The following is a 17,033-nucleotide window of genomic DNA, read 5'->3' on the forward strand; positions in this document are numbered from 1 at the left end:
TATATTTCAAGCAAACTGTTTTTATTTATGTACGTTTAAAATAAATTTTAAATTAACTGAATGTGTAACTTCCAAATGGGGATCTTACATAGAACAAAAACGTTTAATCTATAAACGCAAATTAAACTTAAAAGTACTTAAAACTTAAAAAGTATGATATAAAAGTATAATGTTTGAATTTGTAACATTATACTTTTGAGCCCAAAGAGTAATCCGTGTTCGTTGTGGAATAATTTAATTTATGTCATGACTTGTTTTTACTGCGTTTGATCCACTTTACGCCAGGACTTTAGTTTAATTTCTCGCCATTTCCTTTTCAGCTGTGTTTCGTCCTTTTTCCAAGCACACCTTGTTTTTCCTATTTTTTTTCCTATTTTTCCTTTTTGGTTAGAGAAGTTAGCCGAGCGCTTTCGCTTTCCTCTAATTTCTTTTGCGCTATTTTTCAAAATCTTGTTTTTTCCTTGTGCTCCTGCTGCTGCTGCTGCTGCTGCTTCTGATTCTGCTGCTTTTCCTCCTTGGCGCCCCGTCTAAGTGAAAAAGTAAACAGAAATCCATTAGCTTGGCAATCATTGGCGGCGTCGCCAGCGGCACCGCATCCATCCTGTCCCCCGTCTCCTCCAGAGGTCAGTTGTCGGGCTTGGGGAGGACGGGGATTTTATAAATTGCTGCCATCAAGGCATTTGTTCCACTTTTCCTTCACTTTTATTTCCATTTGCAGCCAGCGACGACAATTTCTCCGAAACTAAACTTAAATAAATAACACAAGCAGCTAACTGGGGGGCGGGCCCACCTAATCGATGTCGATTTTATAGCCCAGATCTATGGAGGCCCTTATGTGCTCCTTCAGGTTGATGTAGCCATTGCGCAGGGACTCCTGTGTGAGGAACTCCTTCACTTTGTTCTCGCTCTCGCAGAACACCAGGTTGTCCGTGTGATCGATGAGCCTCTGCAGGTGCTCCGGAAATCTGAAGAGGATCAGCAGCGTGGAGCTGGAGGCGTCTGCCTGGCGGCACAGATCGCTGGATAGCTTCGAAACACCCTGGGCAGCCGTATAATCCATGCCACTGATGCGCTGCCCATCGATCACCACCGTAATGCGAAAGTCCGCTTGCTCGCAGGCCTTGAGCACTCGCTCCCGCAGATAATTGATGGCCGGGAAGTAGATGCCATTGCCGGGCGTCACCCGGATGTACTGCATCTCGTCCAGCTGCTCAATCTTCACCCGGATCTCGGGGCGTGCCCACAGGAACAGTAGGTGCAGCGCCGTCACCACAATGCTCACAAACAGACCCACCTCCACGCCGAAGAGCACGCTGACGCAAAAGCACAGCAGCCAGGTGGCAAAGTCGCGCTTGGAATCGCGCCACAATCGCATCGGCAGCTTGAAGTCGAGCAGCGTGAATATGGAGCATATCAGGATGGCGGCCAGCGTCGCTTCCGGGATGTAGTTGAAGTACGGACTCAGGTAGCTCAGAGCGAGCAGCACAATAATGCCTGCAGAGGGAGAAAAAATTAAAAAGAACTAATCAGGAATAGTGCCAATATATTAATGTTCAATCAAACTAAAGCATAATTATCACACTCTTAATTTCTTCACTCTTTGGGGCAGTAATGAAATTGAGCCTTGTTATACTTCATACCCAGCTGCACTCACCCAAATACAGATTGGCCATGGGAGTCCTGAGGCCACAGGCTGTGCTAATGGCATATCGTGTAAATGCTCCTGATGACGGCATCGCCTGCACACAGGATCCAAACATGTTGCAGAGACCCACGGTGAGCAGTTCCTGGTTGGTGTCCACCAATCCCTTGGGAGCTGCAAGTTCCATAAGTTTAAAATGACATATAACAAGCGTCGCTTTCCTCACTTACTCAACTTTCCAATGGATATATTCGTTAGAATGCCCACAATTGGAATAACTATGATGCCAATATTCAGTTCCTTTACAACTTCCCAAATGCTGTAGCTGCGCTCGGGGGTTTCGATATTGAAACTGGGCACTGTGAAGTTGGGTAGAGTGGCCAGGGCATTCTTGCTCAGAGCATATGGAACTTGGCCATATTTTTGAATCCAAATAAAAGAAACGATAGCGGCGATGAGTACAATCAATGTGTTCCTGGAGGTGGACAAGTATCGACAGCATATCCTCAGAACTTTGTTTCGCTTCTCATTGTTGGCCACGCGTTCTAGTAACTAAAATGGAGGGCTTACTTATCAAAATTACCAAATCTATTAATTAAACTTACCTCTAATAGGAGCAGGAAAACTATGGCACAAACGCCCATGATGAAATCAGCCATATTCGACTCTTCAATGCGGGAACTCAGCATTCCAACCGAGTTTATCAATCCAGCCACTAAGTATTTTATGCCTAGTAATACTTTCAGCTGGGATTCTATTACCAGGATGGCAGTGGCCGAGGAAAAGGCTTTGATCACCGGCATGGAGATGAACTCGAAAATAAATCCTATACAAATGGTATAACATTAGGATTATTTTAGATATTATTTTGAAGTCAGCACAAGCTTTTAGTTTGTCCTACTAAGTCAAACATTTATGAAATAGACTCAAGCATAAAAGAATTGTTAATCGTCCAAAAATTTGTCCAAAGAGTACTAACAACCGATAAATATTGAGTAATCAGAAATCTAATGATAAGTGGAAACAAAACTTGCTCATTGAGCTTCAATGACACCTGCCTTCGTTTGCTTTTCTTTGGCCACCCTCCCGATGTTTATGTTTCGGATCTAGTCCAGTTCCGTATCCGAGTTCATACGAGTACACTGAATCCCATCCAAAGAAGTGTTAATTGATACAAATAGTGCTAATCGCGGGCAAACCGCATAACACTTATCGCGCAGAGCACTTAATTAGGTGCTTAAAGTGAGCTTTTAAGCGGATCTATTTCAATTCAATTGGTCTTGACTGTGACCAAGTTCACGGCGAAAGTAACACATGCCGCACTTAAGGCAATTTATCCGTGAGATCACACGTAATCCAGCTGGCACTTGGGCGGCATACACTCAGGGAAAATTATCAAAATTTAAAACAGCATTTTGTATAGCGCATTATAGATAGATAAAGGTGTGTTCTGCTAGTAGTACCAACTAACTTATATGCTCTGAATTAATTAAATTTAGTAATAATTTTATAGCTTGGTCGGAATTTGTAATTTTTCCTTCGAGTTATGACTGGGAAATCTTGTCCAGTGAGTCGCCACTTACCCATCCTCATCGTGCCCATGATGATCTGCACAATTCCGCTGAGAAAGGTGAGCAGGAAGGCGAATTCGATGGGTCGTCCCACGGTGAACTGCACACTGACCAGAGCCACCAGGCTGGTGGGTCCAATGATGACCTTGTCGATCGAACCGAAAACCAGATAGATCAGCGGTCCGATGAACGCCGAGCAGAGGCCATATCGAGCGGGAAGGCCAGCCAGAAGGGCACAGGCCATGCTTTCGGGTATGATGGTGAGTCCCAGGGTGATGCCGGCGATGAAGTCGTCGATGCCCCATTCGGTGGTGTAGAGTGGAAGCCATTGGAAGACCGGGATGTGGCGATGCAGGCGGCGCTTCCATTTGTTTGTCCTGGGAGCCTTGCCAGCTTCACTGGCGGGCTTGCTGGTGGCACCTGGTAAAAGAGCCCGCGCCGTGGCCTTTTCCAGAGCCTCCGCTTCCGTTTCCAGTTGCGGATACATGGCGCAGAGTAAGTTACTCGAGTAAGTTACTTAGTCAATCGCACGTCTGTGCGCCGCAAATCGCGACTGTCGAATGATAGCAAAGGCGGAGATCATCTCACTGATAATGAACTCGAGATCGTATCGCAGATTGTAGATTGCTCTGCCCGGCTTTTGTTTGCCGTACATATCAGAGCCTCAATTGGCATTGTGACTGGCTGGCTGGACTTGGATTCCCGCGCCTCGCTCGACTTATTACTCGCTCTCTTTTGGGCTGTAATAAAATATATCTAGTTCAAACCCCCTCGTATGATTGTTCAATTCTGCGGGGTGGATTCCATTTGACGCCACCTCAATTATCTCGGACCTGTTAATTCGATAATATCTTGATTAGACGCTCGAAAAATGTGCCAAAAAGCTCTGGCCATTCGACTTGTAACAATTGACGACATCGCCAAGTTGTTACCACTTGCATGATTTGTTGGCCAACTGGGCTAAAGAAGTTTTTTTTCTGTTTCCAAAGGATAGTCACTATTAATTCGTTATCAGTGTTCGAAAAATTTGTTAATTAGTAAATAAGCCAAAACAAATATTTTTAAAACACAACGAGACACATTTCAAACAAACGACAATGAGCCAATATTTATTTATAAAAAAAAGTGCTAACTCGTATAACAATTGACGATATCGCGAACATTTTAGCACGTGAATTATCAATACGTAAGAAAATCTTTTCAATAAACTTATATGTAGGTATAGACAGAGGCGATAATCAAATAAATTGGTTATTATCATCTTAATTTACATTAAATTGATATGTGAAGGATTGTTTTAAGATTATTTTTTAACAGGTACCTTTCTTTAACTTTAGTTCCGGAATCTTTAATTTATTTGTCCCTGTTTTCTTGCTTTAAAATAAAATGCATATTTCATGTTTAAAATAATGTATCCCAAACGTTCATTACATTACATCACAAATATTTTTATCTGTGAAACTTTTCTATAATTTCCGCGTAATTGTTTATTCTTGCAAATTATTTTTCCTTTGCACTTGAAGTGTTTGTTTCAACGCATTTGCCACACATGGCGTATGATTCATATTTGCTTTTCGTGACTTTCCCTCTTAATGCTATTCCATAGGTTCCACTTTCCTTTTATTTCTGTTTGTCTGGATGTTGAGTTATGCAAATGGAAAAAGGCAAACTTCTCGGAAAGTGAAGTGAGAAAAATTGTTGTATGCAAATTTTGTATCAAAAGCGTCGAGCGACACCAACAAATGGTATGGCACATAGATGCAAACATAATTTTAATGTAAATGAAAATTAAAAAGTTTGATTGACTTTAAACTTTTGCATATCTGTTGCGTGTCATAAGTTTTCTATGATAGAAAAAGGGAATATTAAAGCTGAAAAAGCCTTTACATTTCTCTTCATTATGCATTTTAATTGAATACTCCCTGAAAATATAATTTCATCTTAATTTAAATTTATTAGTATTCTTCTACTATACAGAAGATAATTCCTGTAATAAATGGCAGATGTATATATACCTTCGTGGTAAAATGAAATCATTTAAAGTAATATCTGTAACCGATTACCAAACGAATTTGCAATTCAAAGCTCGACTGTTACTGTTGCCATATGAAAACGCCAATTGCCTGAATAGTAAGGTTATTAAAAAACCAATCTGAACCAATCTGTTTTTAATCAGAGCCGGCCATTTGTGCAGTGCGTGTCAAAAATATTTAAATAAATTGGGGATGTTTTCGCACTCACTCATTCGCCAATTGGCTCGCGATTTGTTATGAAAACGATGAAAAAAGATACTTTAGAGAAAAATGCAAACAATTAGTTTTCACCTCACGAAAGGGTCAACTTTTGCTGGTTGAATGGCGGCAATTACACAAAATCAATTAAAAGCAAATGCGATGGGCTAAGGAAATTCAAAATGGCTAATTTTAAACGCGAATGTTATTATGGGTGTCAATTAGTTTCATATTGAACATATTTATTAACTTATTCCGAGCAAGGTAAGGTTAGACAACCAACAATATTTCAGTTTAAAATAAGTGTAATTGAGTGCCAAGAAAAATATATCTTGTAAGACATTGCCTTGACTTAAAGATATAATGGCTTGTGGTAAGCCGAAGGCAAATGCACTCACGTACGGCGAAAGGCAAAATAGCTATTACGGCAAGAACTTATAAAATTATGCACTTAAAGTTATTATTTGAGGCGATTATTGCTTTGGCAGCTCTTGCAACGGCGCCAGCAGAAGTGCAACAATGCACGATTGCACATTCAACGAGGAGTCCATATTTAAATGAAATTTTAAGTGCCTTGGCTGGTCTACAACCTACACGAGACCATCAAGTGCCAGCAGCTGTGTTCCAACTCATCCTCCCTCCCACAACACCCCAAATACCTAACCCCCCCCAACGACCAACTTGATTATTATTTCCGAGCACACTTCGTTGTGGCATTATTATAATGACTGTTGCAGCAAAATTCACAACGCACCTGACTCGAATACAATGTTTCCACTCGCAGGAGCCAGCATCCAGCATCCAGGATCCAGGATTCAAGCGATGTCGAGTTGCTCAAAGTGTCCTGCCAGCTGTTGGCAGGCGTCCATTAAGCAACGCCAAAAGGGAGATAAACAAACTTCAGACGGAAAACAGAAAACTGAACAGAAAACTGAACTGAACAGAAAACGGGACGGCAGACAAGGCAGTTCGTCTGTCCAGTGAATTCCTCAGACAGACTAAGCCGACATCAATGTCAAATGTTTTCGCTTTTCCCTAATGAATTTTATAAGCCCAGAGTGCATTTCCGCAAAGGTATGCACTGGCCTCAAGTTATTACTAATTAAGGTACGGGAAATATTTTTATTACTCCACTTTTTATCAGTATCTATATATTTTATATATTTACTGTTCGCCTACAGTTCCGAGAAAATGTCGATAGGAGTTTTTAATTAAAAGTTGCCAAAGATAAGCAGACAGTTAAAGATGGTGAGTCAACTTTCTATGTTATTCTTATTGTAGGACAACCATATACCATTTTATATTTAAGAACCCAAGCTCACTCTTTTTAATGCCTTTTTGGTAAATCAAATTACGCCGCGAGCAGCTCAGTACACTGCGCAAAATGCTTTTAAAATCACCTCACAATAAGTAGCAACAGCATAAATATCCAATCTACCTTGCAGCAAATATAATTAAAATTTTATCACGTTACGGCAAACACCTGGCAAGAAAAATAAATAAGCGGCAGAAATGCAAAAAATGAAAGCGAAAGGAATCATAAAAATGAAATTCAAAACTCGAAATTAAACGAAATTTTATTATTAAGTGCAGGCACATACATAAACATGTATAAATTTTTATTGGGGCTGCGACGTGTGCGCTCCTCGGGTGCCAGCCTGTAATAATCCCGTGCAAATATTACGCATACGCCACGTGTGCCAGTATGTGTGCCTAAGTTTGCAGGAGCTCTCGAGTTTGCTTGGGTGTTTGTGCAGCAGCATAAATATTATGGCCCACACACGTAGCTGCCCTCCAAGGAATCGAAGTGGGAAAGGCGCCTTTGATTTTTAGTTAGCGCCGAGGCCTTGTCGATTTTTGCCAATTTTGACAGCAACTCAGGCGGCATTGTCGTCGCCGCATTATATCCGCCTCCTGCCACACCCACCATCCACCTCCAACCTCCCAGCAGTCGGGAATATTGAAAATTGCTCCGTGTCTCCGGGTGCTGCTGGTGTTGTTGGCTCCAACAAACGTGCCATGGATTTCAAATGAAACGTGTTAGAGCAGTTAGAGTGAGTCAAAAAAATACTCATACGCCGCGTGAGCCTCGCACATTTTTAGGTCTCTTATTTGTGCACCGGGAAAATTGGCAATTTATGCTTTGAAGCAAAGAGATATTTTGGGCAACTTCATGGGCACCCAGTTTCAAGTGGATTGGGTTAAGTATTCGAAAACAGAAACAACTTCCTTTTCCACTCATCATAAGTAAACAAACGAAATGTAGGCAAATTCAGGTGCATGGGTGTAAAAACCGATTTTTAGTCCCCAGAAATTTTTGTTGGTGTATTTGTGTGTGTGACTTTGGGTGTGTTTTGTGCAACTCCGTTAGGCGTAATTTTAATGGCTCAAACACGCTGCACACACACACTAACACTAGCCCACCCACACAGTGAAAGCTCTGGCACGGAAATCAAAGTGTATTTTGAGGGGGCTTCGAGGGTTTTTGGAGGGTTTTTCTGGGGAGGGAGGGGCTGGATGCCCATGTAGGTGTTGTACCGGAAATTTAATTGTGTGCGTGCTGGCGCAGTCAAATTTGCTCGTCCTCCGTTGAGCTTTCTCTTTGTTGCTTTGTTTGTAAACAGGTGTAGAAATAAAAACTAAGGCACTCCCAGGCCATTATTGTGTTTGCGTTTTGTGTTATATTTTGCGTTTATTTTTATGATCATGTCGCTCGTTACGAATAATGCCTGTGCCAACACAGCCCACTCTCATAGAAACGAAATGCTGTAAAATCGACGGCGAACAGAACAGCGCAAAAGTGCTGGAGAATGGTAGCCATCCGCCATGGATTTGCAGCAATTTGCGCCAGCACCTTTCCCATACCCCATATCCCATAGCCCATATCCTATATCCTTGATTCCCCTTTCCTCCTGCTCCAACTGTAATTGGCATTTAAAATGATGCTTCTGGGATGGGTTGAAGGTGAGTGCTCCGAAAGCCGCTTCTTCGGGTTATCGTTTTCTTTTACAGTTGGAGATTTGCGGGCTGGTGCGATGAGGTAAACCAACTTAATTAATTGCTTTAATTGCAGATGTGACGAGCTGTCAAAAGGGGATTCGCACGTTCGCCTTTTGAGACAACGAAGTGAGATATCAGTATAAAGGAGGGCGATAATGTGTGTCCTAAGTGCACAAGAGGTGGTTTTACTATGGGAGGAGGAATTCCGGAAATGTGCAACTAAAATGATGTGATAAGTAGTTGTTGATCAAATAAATCAAATCGATAAGGAATACCTTCGATAATATTTTTGTGAAAGTCGTATATTGTTCGACCTTAAATAAAGAGTGTGTTTGAACTGGGAATATACGAAGTTGCGTCTTTAATACGCCTTTTTCATAACTCTAAGTTTGAGTTCATCAAAGGCTGATGAATATGTAATGCGTAAGACACTTTCTCTGCACCTGTAATTATCTATGCATTAGCCCAAAGTCAACTAAAGACTAAACACAGTTCCATTACACAAAACCCTTAGTTCGTGTGGCATAAATTAGGTACAAATGTGAATTGCCCATGGGCGGCGCTGAATAGGGTAATAAATATTTAAGTAAATAATATGATAATAATAAATATGATTATTGGGAGTTTTAAATGAATAAGTTCTGATAAGTATACTATTTACAAATAAATATTTATAATACTCTCATAAATTTGTTATCGTCTAAATTTTACTTTGATATGATTATTGGGAGTTTTAAATGAATCAGTTTACTATTTACAAATAAATATTTATAATACTCTAATAAATCGTCTGAGTTTTACTATTTCGATACACTTATCTTTACTGGGAATCAATCAATATTTAATAACCTTTACGTAGATCGCACGTGGTATTATAAAGATCTAGATGACCCAAATTCCCAAACTTATTCCCAAATATTTTGCTGACCTGCCCCTTTTTGTACCACGTCCTTGCTGTTGTCCATGAATATGTACGGGTGTTCGCCCAGTAATGCCCAGACATACGAGTATCTCATAGATGGCAATTCGCTCTGGTCTACAACTGTTAATTGAATGTAAATGAGTGAGGACCTCCTTTCAATTACCCCCACCTGTGGCACAGCATAAACAGATGCATGGAGCGTATTGAGAAGTATTATCAGCTGCCGAGTGGAAATCGAATCATGTTTTTGTTGCCAAGTTTTGGGAAATCTATGCAAATAGATTCGCTTAGATGAAAGGCCAGAGATCAGCATAAATTTGGGTTTCGATGCGAAGATGAGGCAGTGAGGAAAATAAATAAAGAAATATTTTTTTGATTCAAAATTACAAAATCACTGATTTAGTATGGCATTCTTGCTATGTGGGCACTGTCTGCGAGTCAATCTAGTTTGTGCATTATATAGGGTTTTCCAGAGGGCTACCATTATCTTTCTCAGTGTTTCTAAGTAGCTTACGAGCAGCGACTCTTGAGTGACGATTGCCACTGCCAAATACTTGAGACTTGAGTGCCACAAACTTGACTAAGATTTCAATTTATATGATAACAGCACGCTCAACCATTACATACATATCCACAGTGCGAAGGGCCAAGAAACATGCTAAATGAATGTCTAAGAAAATGTTTTCCCTGCCTTAACTTCCATAAAAATTAGACTCATACCATTTGGCACATTCGTTAAACTACCACACCTTGCCACAGAGATGGGAATCAGTTGCGAAAACTGTATTGGCTGAAATGTCAACGGCTTACGACATGCGGCATGTGGCAGGTCGCAAAGTCGATGGCCTGCAGTGACTGGGAAATTAATTAATAGTTTTGTCTGCTCCAGCTCCTCACACTGGGCCGACTCGCCCTTTTAGGCTACATTGAATGTGCGAGTATGTGTGGTGGTGCTTGGCATTCGGTTTTCCAAGCACTTTAAGGATATTGCAGGACGATTGCTATTAGCATTGATTGGAGGCGTCCTTTGTTTGTCTGGCATTTGACCAAGAGCTCTGGGCCCTGACTTTGATGCGGTTGACTTTGGTCTGGGATTGGTCTCGGCTCTGAGCCGAGTAGGGCTTCTTGGATGATTAGCTACTTGAGACTGTGTAATTATTGTCTGGTTGTTTGCCAGAAAATGCCATGAATACTGCTACTGGGATAGGTGTAAGAATGCCATGCCTTAAATATGGAGATATGTAGCATCTATTCAAGGTATGTTTCGCCGTTGTCTAGAGAAGCGTAGAGAAGTAGAAATAATATTTTGCAAACTACATTGACGTCTTGGAAAGTATCTAAGTAGTTCAGGTGGTGAAATTCTGTTAAGCCTTTATGCAAATTTATAGATTTCTTCGCCCTTTCTTTGTGTTGTTCTTGGCAACAGATTTTACTGCTACCTAATCGATGTAAACTTGATTCTAAGAACAACAACGAATCCAGCAAACAATGAGTAGATTGTAAGCAAACAATGTAACCAAATTGTGCCAACAAATAAACATAAACAAACCCCAAAAAGAAGAGGGCCCGGAGCCGCGGGTCAAGCGCAGCAACAAAAGAAGTCGCAGGATCAGGAGCAGAAGGACAAGGACCAGGAATAGGAGCAGGAGGAGGAGGAGCAGTAACCGTAGTCCTGTGGATGGACTGCTGGGTGGGATGGGGGTGGTGGTGTAAATGCCAAAGCTGAGAGTGTTCAGTGATTTAGTGGCCTTGTGTTTACATTCGTGTGGGTTTGTTTGCATCAGGATCGGGATGTGTGTGGGTGGGCTGATTGGGTTGGAGCTGAATAAATAAACAAGAAATCAGCAACAGCCAGCCCGAAGCTCGATAAGTGTGTAAGAGGCAGAAGCTCCCGAGGATTTTGTATCTGATTCGAGACTTGGCCAGGACTTTAAGTGTTTTATTTTCCGCAGCGGGGTGGCAAACAAATCACAGGATCGAGTGTGTGCGCTAACTCAGTTGTCTCAGTTCTCCTACTGTTCGCAACTGGCTTTTCTTTTTTTGACAATTAAGTGTCTGCTGAATATTCGTATTCTTTGGTTTGACTACTTCTTATAGTTGACTACTTTTCGGACATCGTACCAAGTACGATACAACACTTGTTAGTTCGAAAGAAAGTTGTTTGTATGTGAATGGATTGAGTGCCTCTCAAACGTTTCTGCGACACAATATATTGATGGTAGTAACATTTATGTAAATATCAGACTATCATTAAATTATGTATATTTTCCTGGATTTTTAACTGATATTTACCTGACAATACTATCTATCATACTTGTCAATATTGTAGATTGTTGCTTTCGGTAATTTTCCATCTTATCAATTTGAAATTCTTTTTAGACATAGTTGTCAGACGCGAATGAATTCGAATGTATCGGGCCTATAAGTTATCAAGTTATTGTAAATATCAAAGTCAGTCAAGCAACAAGCCAATATTCCTTCTATCGCAAAATGAACCCCATTGGGGCATGAAATCGAACAGATAAACCCACTTAAATCCCACCAATAAACGATAACAAAAGTGCCCCTAAACCGTGGTAATTACAAACGTAGTTTGCAGTGCAGTGATTTTGCAATCAATTAATCAGTGGCGAAACGTATCGGATGGTTTTGCCTGTAAACACACGGCCATTGATTGATTTATGAGTTAGCGAGGAGAAACAAAAAAAAAAAGCAAAAATAGAATATCTATGACGGCTAGTGAGAATTGGTGGCACAGCCATATATTTTGTTATCGTTTACGTTTATCTTATCACGCACACCTTCTAACAAGTTGCCAGCAAATTAAAGCGCTGATTGCACCACAGCATTGAGACACCTCATCTTGTCTCTTGGCCTTTATCGAATTGTCTTCGTTTCAGTGGGGGCTTTTTTAATGGGCCCTCACCCATTTCGGTTTACTTTTATTGACAACGTTTTGCCTTGCCTCGATTCTGGAGCGCGGTGTTTAAAGACAACTACAAACTAAATAAAGAGAATGACGCAATAACTTGGGCAAGTGATTGGATATTGTTAGTTTTTTGCATTTATGGTGGCTAGGCAAAGCAGCACTTGGATACATCTCCTTCTTTAGGCCTTGATCAGCAACAGGGCAAAGGCCAGGAAGCCAGAAATCAGGGTCAAAGGCACAGTCTGTCCGGCGGAACTGGCACGGCAACTGAAAGATTATTAGGCATTGAAATAATTAGGGTTTATGATATAGCAGCCTAAAATAGGACTTACCCCAACTGAGTGACATTGCCGTAGGTGTTGTTCTGGAAATTGCTGAAGGACACAGAGGCATCGTTGTTGGCAATCTTCACGCCTTCAGGAGTGTAGGAGGATCTGCCCAGAATGAAGCCAGCACTGGTAGATGCGTTGTTGGCATCCGTGTAAGTGCATCCCACCAGGTAGGTGGAGTTCACGTAGCTCAGCAGCTTCACGAAGACGTACTCCTGCTTCTGGCCATTCACCAGCCTCACATTGTATCCGGCCACGTTGTTGGCCTGCAGGGTAATGTTCGCGGTTTCATAGACGTCCACCAAAGTGGAGGCGGCGTTGCTCGTATGGCTGACATTGACCAGCAAGTAGTTGTAGTTCCAGAAGGCCACATTAAGGGTAATGCAGGACACGTTCGAGGCGGGATTGCGGGCCACCTCGATCCACTGGCCGCTGAACTGGAAATGGAGAAAATACATTTAATATTTTTTAATTCGCACATAAGTTTTTAAGTTAATTATTGGCATTTGTTATAGTTAAATGGGAAAATATAATTATTTTTGGGCTTCGTTATGTAGTTATCCATCCGCGATTGTATAACAGTTAAACCCTTTGCGGAATTTAGGTATCCTAGAAACGTATTCCATTTAGAGCAGATCCGAGGTCATTGTAAGCATTGTACATTTACATTGTTATTTATGACTTTAATGATACAAAACAATCCTTTCACTCACAGCGGTCTGGTTAAAGTTTATGCCAGTGGCTAGAGCACAGCTTTGCGCGTTTTGGGCCAAAACCTGCGAGAAGGAGGCAACGGCGGCCACGATGGCCAGGAAGATGATCGCACTTTTGCACATGATGTCACTGTCTAAATGTGTTCTATATCTTCCGCTCTAAGGTACCGGTTCTGCGATCGTTTCGCTGCGAGTGCGTCGTAATACTGAACTGGCTGCCCATCCGCAACTGGCTTTTATAGGCCTGTATCTTTTCCCATATTTTTGCGGCCATTATCGATGCCTGCACTTGTGGGGCGCCTGGCTCTGTCACCGATTTACGTACATCTGACGTCTGTTATCGCTCCGTGGAATGAGTAATCCCCCGGGGCTCTACGAATAATATGGTGTTGGTATTGCACTGAAAACTCCCCTGCGCATTGGCCAATAGGTTGTCTTACCTGCAAATCCCTTTGACATGGTTTTCCAGGAAGTGAATCTGCTGGCCAGAAATAGATTCGGTGCTCAGTAGACCCGATATCGATTTAAACCCCATTATAGGTACATTTGTTCTCATTTAATTTTTATTACTATCTTTATGGCTTAAATGGCTAACTTATAGGTATAAACAAACTTAGTGACTTCTATAAAAACTTTCCACTTTTATTGTCTTTTATGATCTTTACAACTAATTTGCACCATTTTCTGTGTAAAACATGTATAAAAATTATTTTAATTTGAAGACTCAACGTTAAGGTTAATTTCTGTGGTTAAATTACGTCGCAGACTGGGAATTTTCAAACGTTGTAGATATCTTACTCTATTTTAGTTTTATCGAACTTCCCTTCCCGTCTGAAATTTGGTGTACTATTCCCCATTACTCATCATTACCCATTCTTGCGATCGTCAATGCTGTAAGAAAGGTAAGTGTTCTTATCATTAGGAGTAGATACCAAAAACAAATAGTAATTTAATTGAAGCCCTCCACACTGGGCCTATTATCAAAGCATTTTTGTGATCTATCATCCTAAAAAAAATATTCATACGAAGAGGAAACGTCTTCGTTGCTGGATTAAATTTCTTTATCGCTGCCAGACCGTGAGTCATTTGTGAAAACAAAAACATGAGTGCACAGAAACAGAAACTGGAGGCGAAAGAAGCGCAAGTTTTGATAAGAAAACATTTTTAATAATTAACAATACTTCCCAAGAGTTCGAAAGGTTCCGCCGATAAAAAATCATGTTTAATTTTAGCCAAATCCTTTTCTAATAAAATAATAACCCAATAATTGATTACATCGATAATGAATAGGTTTTTATTTATTTGAGCTTTACATGGAAATTATATACAAGGCAATTTTAAAGAACATTTAAGAAAAGAAAACGTGGAATTTTTTTGCGCTGTTTGTTATCATCCTTCTATGACATAATCTAAATTATTTGATGGTCAGAACAAATGCCATGAATAAGAGCCATGACAATCAACAGTGTGGAAATAATGGTCGCAGGACTGGCTCCGGATGGTGCGTAGCAACTGAAAAAGACAAAACTATAAGATAAATTGGAGACCAGTGTAGTGCAAACTAATGCAGAATGTATTTAATTTTTTAACAATTTTCTGTAATTGTTCTTAAATATATTACACCTAGCATATACCCATCAGTGCCAATTCCAGAGTGCAATAGTAAAATGTCAACTTACGATTCTCCCTGAGTTATTACTGACATAGAGCCATTTAAAAAGTTGGACGATATACTGGAACCGAGGCCCTCGAGTTTATTCAAAGCATCCGTGGTGGGGGTACGATCCCTAGCAAGGATAATTCCGAATGACGTGCCGTTATCGGTCTTATTCGTATAGCCGCAAAGGAAGGCCACATCGGTGTAGTCAGTGTAGAGGACCTTATACACTGTATAGGGAGTGAAGCCAGGTGGGTTCCAGTAGCTGATGTTGAAACCATCCTGGACAGCTTTGTTATTATCCACAGTGATGGTGGCATTCATGGTTTGGTTAACCCACGGGTAGTCAGGAGATACGGCGTATGTGGTATCGATCAGGACATTATTGTCGGTTGTATTTAGCACTGTAATATTAACCTCGGTGCAAAAGTCAATGTCGGACGGCTGACGAGCCACTTCCCACCAAATTCCGGAGAACTTTGTCAAAATGTCTAGTTAGTCTTAGCAAATTCACCAAATTGTGTACGCTTTTACCAGATCAAGATCGACAGCAATGCTGCTGGTCAGGTTACAAAGAGCCACATAGTCATCACTCTGGGCCTGGGCCGTTGTACTTCCTTGTAGGAAAACCAAAAGGCAAAGGAGACCCAGGGCATGCGTGCTACTGGACACCATTGTGAAGGTGTTGCTGCTGACCCGGCTTCAGATCCAGAACTGAAGAAGTGAATACTTTACGGTTGGTAATTGGGTGATTGTCTGACATACGTCGGTAATCAATCAAGTGCTATCCCATTAGTGCGTGATCACGATTTATTTGTGATAAAATGAATCACCGGAGCCGCACTTTATTTACATACTTTATATATGGTAATTCGTGAAAAAACACATCGCATTACCCAATAATCCTGTGTTATCTTAATAAATCCCCTATCATTAGATGTTCTATGTCTATATCAAAAGACTTGTGACCCTTACGTATGCATTATCAACGCTATTGTGTGGCGCAATTACTTTTATCCCCTACAAATGATAATTGCCTAACATGTGCCTCCAATATCTAACGGACAGATAGATAAGCAATAAGACCTTTGTATCACGCAACAGTTGGAGTGTTTAGCAAACAAAATGTAGGACAATACTACTTATTTTCATTTCATTACCAAGAAAATGCCATCAATGAATTGGTATTGTTCGATAAACGCTTAGCAATTCGTCACTTTATGCTATGAGCAAGTATTTTCACCTGAAGTATTTAGAGAGTTGTTTTTTTCCCCACTGCTCAACACTGACCCATATCGTAACAACTTTTCCATTGTTGAACACCAGCTTCAACCAGTTTTAAAGCAAACTTTATCTATGTAGCTAAGCCCACCGCAAGCTTTGCGAATAAAATCTTCAGCTCTCGAATTAAATATGCCTTGTGCTGATACTGCCAACTTTCAACTACTTCGAACAGTGTTGAATAGCGCCATGTAGAGGGTGGGAACAAGTGGGCTCTTAGATCGAGCGATTATGTTAACGGCTGCATGTCCTCGACTTGTCTTCGACATGTCTTGTAAGCTCCCAAACACCTCCATAGCACATTAATTTTAAATGCCTTACAAGCTCCCTTAGAAAGAGTTTGGGATGGGTGTGCGAGAGAGAGAGAGAGAGTGACCGAGAGAGGGAGAGGTAGATGAACATGTGCCGAACACTCTGGTGGTACAGTTGACACACATTCAACGTATTTCGGCCATAGGCTTTTGTCTCGGGAGTCGTTTCGTCCTCGAAAACTTTTCCAACTGCCAAAAGTTGACTAGCAAATGAGGAAAAAAGCATTGCCTTAGCAGCTGGCAGAATATTGCCACGCCCACAGCTGGAGTTCGCAGCTGAGGTAGCTTGTATCTATTATTTAATTAAAACTATTCTGGGTGAGCGTGTGTAGGGGGCTAAATAATTTAATTGGGCCATGTGTGAAAATTTGTAATGAATGACAAAACGCTCTCCGGCACAACTGGCAGTATAACTTTCCGAGCTTGCTGGCGAAAGGTGAGGGGCTA

General features: G+C 41.1%; 3 protein-coding genes across 3 annotated transcripts; all 3 read right to left on the minus strand.

Moving 5' to 3' along the window:
* Positions 1–3,789, minus strand: LOC6537148 (sodium-independent sulfate anion transporter). Its single transcript, XM_002097673.4, has 5 exons — positions 3,226–3,789; positions 2,248–2,468; positions 1,873–2,194; positions 1,655–1,816; positions 1–1,494 (listed from the first exon to the last, which is right to left on the minus strand). The coding sequence occupies exons 1-5, from the start codon at positions 3,698–3,700 to the stop codon at positions 791–793; spliced, it is 1,884 nt and encodes a 627-aa protein (XP_002097709.1). The 5' UTR covers positions 3,701–3,789; the 3' UTR covers positions 1–790.
* Positions 3,790–12,256: 8,467 nt separating this feature from the next.
* LOC6537149 lies at positions 12,257–13,546 on the minus strand. The gene is made up of 3 exons (XM_002097674.3): positions 13,338–13,546; positions 12,628–13,061; positions 12,257–12,562 (listed from the first exon to the last, which is right to left on the minus strand). The coding sequence occupies exons 1-3, from the start codon at positions 13,458–13,460 to the stop codon at positions 12,475–12,477; spliced, it is 645 nt and encodes a 214-aa protein (XP_002097710.1). The 5' UTR covers positions 13,461–13,546; the 3' UTR covers positions 12,257–12,474.
* Positions 13,547–14,604: 1,058 nt separating this feature from the next.
* LOC6537150 lies at positions 14,605–15,712 on the minus strand. The gene is made up of 3 exons (XM_002097675.4): positions 15,529–15,712; positions 15,017–15,471; positions 14,605–14,849 (listed from the first exon to the last, which is right to left on the minus strand). Exons 1-3 carry the CDS (start codon positions 15,667–15,669, stop codon positions 14,747–14,749), a joined length of 699 nt encoding a protein of 232 aa, XP_002097711.1. The 5' UTR covers positions 15,670–15,712; the 3' UTR covers positions 14,605–14,746.
* Between the last annotated feature and the right edge of the window lie 1,321 nt (positions 15,713–17,033).

Source organism: Drosophila yakuba, chromosome 3R, assembly GCF_016746365.2.
Source record: "Drosophila yakuba strain Tai18E2 chromosome 3R, Prin_Dyak_Tai18E2_2.1, whole genome shotgun sequence".
In the NCBI taxonomy this organism is placed as follows: Eukaryota; Metazoa; Arthropoda; class Insecta; order Diptera; family Drosophilidae; genus Drosophila; species Drosophila yakuba.